General features: G+C 32.8%; 1 protein-coding gene across 1 annotated transcript; it reads left to right on the top strand.

The window, feature by feature from the left end:
- Window positions 1-621: 621 nt before the first annotated feature.
- LOC145086624 (uncharacterized) lies at window positions 622-6,440 on the top strand. Its single transcript, XM_079024441.1, has 9 exons — window positions 622-886; window positions 1,198-2,993; window positions 3,685-3,771; window positions 4,351-4,503; window positions 4,938-5,101; window positions 5,163-5,310; window positions 5,395-5,517; window positions 5,599-5,686; window positions 5,993-6,440. The coding sequence occupies exons 2-9, from the start codon at window positions 1,350-1,352 to the stop codon at window positions 6,166-6,168; spliced, it is 2,583 nt and encodes an 860-aa protein (XP_078880567.1). The 5' UTR covers window positions 622-886; window positions 1,198-1,349; the 3' UTR covers window positions 6,169-6,440.
- Window positions 6,441-6,643: the final 203 nt, after the last annotated feature.

Below are 6,643 nucleotides of genomic sequence, written 5' to 3' on the forward strand. Positions count from 1 at the left end.
GATTTTTGTAAAAACCAGCCAGTTCGATCAGGTTCAGAAATAGACATAAAACCGATGATAGTTGAACCGCTCACTTCCCCGATTCCTAGTCCAACCGGTGTTCAAAAACATTCACTCGACTCCTACCATAGCCAAATATGGTTGTTATGGAAGTCAAGATGTGATCGGGTGTTCAAAAACACTCACTCGAATCCTACTTCGATACTGGACAAAGTCAAGCCCTTGGTATATTCTTGGTTGATACATAGGAGAACTAAATGTCCCTATAAGTGGGTGGAATGGAGTATATGCCCACTTCGATGTCTGTAAAACTAAAAGCATGGTATTCTAATACTTTCTCCTTGTTTCTCTTCTTGTCTCGCATAGTACTTGCTAGACGGTCTCTTTCGCTTTTAATAATATTTGCCGGTTCTAAAAAAAAAATCTATCTTGACTATGAGAACTAACATTTGAGTATATGTCAAGGGAAAAAATGTAAATATGGCTTTGATTTAAAAAATAAAAAATAAATAAAATAAAAAAATAAAAAATTGGTAAGACACGAAGGGAAGGGTTTGGTAGCGCAAATCGGTTAAAAGTAGGTACCCACGTGCCGTCCCCTCTGGTCAGTTGATGGCGCGTTATTCCGAGAATTTCGAAACATTCAAATCCCTCTGTTTCTCTCTCTCTTTCTCATCCACCTCAAGAACGAAGAAACCCCCGGATTCCAGATTGAGGTTCCCCTCTTTTCTTAATCCAAATAACGAACCTCCTACACCTGAAAAATGATGGAAACCCGGCAAACTTTAATTCATTAGGTAAAAAAACGGCAGCTACCCTTCAATTTCGTTGAGAATCATCGCTAGTTAAACTATTACGTCCATGGAAAAAGATTTAAAATTTTCAGGTACCCTTTTCCCTCTGTTCTGTATATGCCTTTGTGCGCTATTCTTGCTTCGCAATTTTTTTTTTCTTTTGTCTGCTGTCGGTTTTCATATAACGTGATTAATTTCCTTGCCTGTGAATTCTAGATGTGTGTAAACAAAATATGCTGCTAACGTGTTCGATGAAATGCCTCAACAATGATATGTAGCTTTTTGATTGCCTGATTCTAAGTTATTGCAGCCAGACATAGAGATGCATTAATTCTTTCTACATAATGTTGATAAATTGAGGGCCCTTTATCAACAAAGTTAACAAATTACATTTCTGATACAGGGAGTGGAGGATTTCTGTTCATAGCCCTATTGGATTAAGTTTTGGCTTTCTTTGGCTGGATTATAATTTATAAATCCCTTGAAGTAAGATAACAATGTCAATACACAGCTAAGAAATCATCACAATTCATCACTATTATCTAATTTGAGACAATGAAAAGTGATGTTTCACGAACTTCAGGAGAACAAATTCTAGAGAATATTACAAGGGATGAAATTGATGCGGACTATTATATACGCAATGTATCTGTACAAACAGGTGAAGAGTTTTCACCACATTTTCTTCAAAACCTCAGTCATAGAAGAAGAATGAACAATGGTGAATCATCTTCCCAAGAGTATCATCGACAAGATAGTATTACATTAGGAAGAACTCAAGATTGTTCTCAAGGATTCCATGGCACAATTACTAGAATACCCTCAGGAAATGTAATAGATCAGAAGAGAGTTGGAGTTGGAATCCAATTCAATCAAAATGAAAGATATGAGTATCAAATGGAAGCAGAAAAAACTACATATTGTGACTCAACAGGAGGATACTATCATAAAGATTATGATATTAGAGGATACAATCAACACCCACAACAACAATCATCAACTTATACGAATGAAATCCGAATTCATAAAGAGAAAATGAAATTTTTGTGTAGTTTTGGTGGAAGAATATTGACAAGGGCAAATGATGGGAAGCTTAGGTATGTAGGAGGAGAGACACGAATTATATCTATTAAAAAAAATCTTAATTATCAAGAACTCGTGAAGAAAACCTACACCATTTGCAAACATCCACATGTGATAAAGTATCAGCTTCCTGGAGAAGATCTTGATGCACTTATATCCGTTTGTTCTGATGAGGATTTTCATCATATGATAGATGAATATCATGAGCTGGAAAAAGGGTCTAAAAGACTCCGAATATTTCTTGAATCTTTAAACTCTGAGAGTCAATATTCTTCTGAGAACTCCTACAAATATGTGGCTTCTATGAATGATGTTACAATTCCAAGTCCTTTAAAGAGTTCAATAGATTCCATCACAAGTCTTGAAAACGAGACTCCAAGTTCTTCAAATGTGGCAAAAATGCTCCTAAATCCCACTCAACTTATGAAATCTCCTTCGTTTCAGTATAGAGATCCAATAAATTCTCAATTCAAAGTCAATAGAGATCAAATCGAACAACCATTATATGAAAACAACCCTTTTCTTATCCAAGAATCTAAAATCCAATCTGAAAAATCTGTTCTATGTCATCAACAAAATCATAATATGAGAAATAATTCGTCTTCATTACTTAACAAACTTGAAGATTTTGCTTCATTTGTGCAACAAGAGGATATGATAAAGGAGAAAACACAAATATATAAATGTGAGAATCAAGAAACAATCAAGTGGATGGAGAAGAACAACTTAAACTTAGGATATGATATTGAAGAATATCATCACAATTTATCTCCAGCTACTCCTTTAGAAAGACAGCTTTCAATGGCTACAACAGTCAGTAGTGATGGGTTGCAACATAATACTGAACACCCTCGAATTGGTCACTTGGATTTTAATGAAAATGACCATTTTACCCATGATTTTATAGTTCCAAATTCAACCGGTTTTGCTTCCATTAGTAGTGATGTTTCTCTTGGTGAAAGCTTTGTAGATAATGTAGGTAACAGTAGTCGATCACAAACCTCAGAAGACATAATCGATAATCTTCCACTTGACATAATTTTATCAACAAAAGAGTTGTTGTGTATGCAAGATATTCACAAAGAAAATGAGAGTGTTTCTCAATTTGAAAAAAAGGTAATGTGTTATGATTACTAATATGCATTTTATCAAGGGTTAATCTCATAAAAGACCTCATTTCCTGTGTTTTTTTTTTCTGGATTAAACTTCAACTTTATTTTCTTTTACCGAAAAAAACTTTGTATTTTTTCATTTTTTCTGAAAAAAAACCCCTCAACTTTGTCTTTTTTCCGAAAAAATCGTCAACCTTCTAACTGCTTCCAAATAAATCCTCAACTATTTTACTTTTTCTCAAAAAAACCATCACATTTTACAAATTTTGTTGGAAAAAAATTGACTAAAAGCGTCAGGTCAGAGAAAATGAAAAAATACAAGGTCTTTTTCAGGCAAAAAATAAATTTGAGGTTTAATCCGGAAAAAAACACAGAATACAAGGTCTTGTATGAGATTAATCTTTTTTTTTTCGAAAAAACTTGTAAAATGTGTGGGTTTTTTCGGAAAAAACTAAAAAAGTTGAGGGTTTTTCCGAAAACAATTAAAATGTCGAGGATTTTTTTGGAAAAAAAATAAAAGGTCAAGGTTTATTGTTTCGGAAAAACTGAAAAAATACAAGGTTTTTCTTTTCAGAAAAAAAATATAAGTTGAGGTTTAATCCGGAAAAAAACCTAATATATAAGGTCTTTTATGAGCTTAACCCTTTTATCAAGTAATAAGTATTTCATAGTTTTGATTTGTTACCTTTTTTTAGAGTGTTAAAGATGATAAGAGAATGACTGATGGATCCATTAGTGATGCAACAGTGGCTGAAATTCAAGCAGGAATACACGGTTTACAGGTATTGTACATTATTTCACAACTATTCTCAATTTGAGATTTAAAACTGGGGAAATCTTCAATAAAGTCCCAATATTTTGGGTTAGTTTACGGTTTAATCCCAACTTTTATTTTTTGAACAAAAAAGTCCTGATTATTTTATATTTTCCCCAAATTAACAAAACAATCATTATTTTTTTCAACAGAAAACGATAAATTATCGTATAAAATTAGATAATCAGGGGGAAATCTATAGAAAAGTCCAAAACTTTTGGGAAAAGTTTCAAAAAAGTCTTAAAAATTTTTTTTTGAACAGAAAAGTCCCATTATTTTGAGAAAATCATATAATCTGTCATTTGTCGTTCAAATATACAAAAAGACTTTTTCGTTAATTTGGACAAAATGTTAAATAATCGGGACTTTTCTGTTCACAAAAAAACTTTTAGGACTTTATTGAAACTTTTGACAAAAGTTTGGGACTTTTCTGTTCAAAAAATAAATATTGGGATTAAATCGTAAACTGATCCAAAATACTGAGACTTTATCAGAGATTTCCCTTTAAAACTGTGACTCATTTTTTTTACTCATATGAGTTATGCAGACTATAAAAAATGGTGATCTTGAGGAACTAAGTGAATTAGGACGTGGCACTTTTGGAACTGTTTATCATGGGAAGTGGAGAGGAACAGACGTTGCTATCAAGAGAATTAAAGAAAGTTGTTTCTCAGGCAAACCATCTGAGCGAGATAAATTGGTAGGTCATAAATATATTATTATTATTATAAAATCCTACTTTCATTTTCTCTATTGAACATTCTACTTTGAAAGCTTTCCATATTAGAATATTTCCCAATATGGCAATAGAAATTGCTATAACTAGATAGATGTTTTGTTTTCAAAGGTCTAATTTTGCATTATGAATAATAAACAAATGGGATAATGACATAAAAACCCCTAAGTTTGCAAGTTTTTATTGGTTTTACCCTTTTGAGAATTTTCAAGTTTACCGGATAAATTTGCAAAAAGGGTAAAATTGAAAACAAAAAGTTGAAAATTTGAGGCATCAATGAACCTAAAATACAAGTTTGGGTAAAATTGACAAAAACTTGCAAACTTAAGGGTTTTTATGGCATTTTCCCTAAACAAATTAATGAAAGTACGTTGCTATTTCCTACATATAACTTTCAGACAAAAGATTTCTGGAGAGAAGCTCAGATTTTGTCACAATTACATCATCCAAATGTGGTGGCATTATATGGCGTTGTACGTGATGGGCCAGGGGGGACATTATCTACTATTACTGAATATATGGCTAATGGCTCACTAAGACATGTTCTTTCAAAAAGAAATAGGTAAGAAATTTACAATTTAAAAAGAAAAAGATGAATATGTAATAAGAAAACGTTATTGTAGGGCACTTGACTATCGTAAAAGACTTATAATTGCACAAGATGCTGCAATTGGCATGGAGTATTTGCATTTGAAAAACATTGTTCATTTTGATTTGAAATGTGATAACTTGCTTGTCAATTTGGGAGATCCTGATCGACCTATATGTAAGGTAAAATTCGATACTATGTATGTATGTATGTATGTATGTAGTTTGTGATTAAATTTAAGTTATTTTTATTTTTATTTTTTTAAGGTTGGTGACTTTGGTTTATCAAGAATGAAACGTAACTCACTTGTTTCGGGTGGTGCACGAGGAACACTTCCATGGATTGCCCCCGAGCTTCTAGATGGTAGTAGCACTCGGGTTTCTGAGAAAGTAAGGATAATTTGGTCATTTTGTATCATTTACTCGGTTTTGTTGTTTTTCTATTTGATTATGGCGTATGGCATTTGTTAGGTGGATGTGTTCTCATTTGGTATAGCAATGTGGGAGATATTGACTGGGGAGGAGCCTTATGCGGATATGCATTGTGGTGCTATTATTGGTAAGACCGTGTTGCTATTCTCTATGGTTGTGTTTATTTCGTAAGGGTATTTACGTCTTTTCACTAGCAAAAGATCGAGAAAAACTCCATGTCCCATCTTTTTTAGTGGGACAAGATTTTTAACGTCTTTTCTTACGAAAGATCAAGAGCAAGTCCATGTTCCGCCTTTCCAAGATGGATGAAATTACAATTTTGTCCCGTTGACAACATCAGTACCAGTCCAATGCATGTCAAACACAGTATAATACTATCAGCGTTCATATTTTGCAATTAATTAATCGATGATGTTTTTAAAATGGTATGAAGGTGGGATCGTTACAAATACCCTTCGACCTCCAATCCCAAGACATTGTGATCATGGATGGAGGGCATTAATGGAAAAGTGTTGGTCAAATAATCCAACTGACAGACCATCCTTCACTCAAATAGCAAACCATCTTCAAGCCATGTCAAAAACACAAAAACGGGCAACAAGAAAATGAATACGACAACCACAACCACCAACATCACCGCTTTATAGATTGAAATGACATATTGAACAGAAAAAAAAATAAAAAAGAACAATTTTAGATTTGGTTGTCAATGAAGTATACTTCCTTATGTAGCATTTCTTGTATGATACTTAAATTGATGCTACTAATTTAATCATACATTCAAAGAAACATAAAAACATATGTCAGGATCATCAAGGTGTCGGAGTTTTAAGGGAAAATTGTGTACTCTATATTTTACATATAATAGTAACATACCTATATTTCGTTACCAATATGAGCATTGTGCTTTATTTGTTACATATTGTTATTAATCAGTATAAGGATGTAAGTATGGTGGTTTTGTGGGTAAAAAATAAATATGAATATATTGGTAAAAGAAGTAAATTATGTTACCACTTACAATTTGAATGAGTTTTAATTTCAATGTGGATTGGGCTCCGTGTGGGCACTTTCAACTAAGAGA

This window comes from Lactuca serriola, chromosome 2 (assembly GCF_051521515.1).
Source record: "Lactuca serriola cultivar US96UC23 chromosome 2, Lser_US96UC23_V15, whole genome shotgun sequence".
Taxonomy (NCBI): Eukaryota; Viridiplantae; Streptophyta; class Magnoliopsida; order Asterales; family Asteraceae; genus Lactuca; species Lactuca serriola.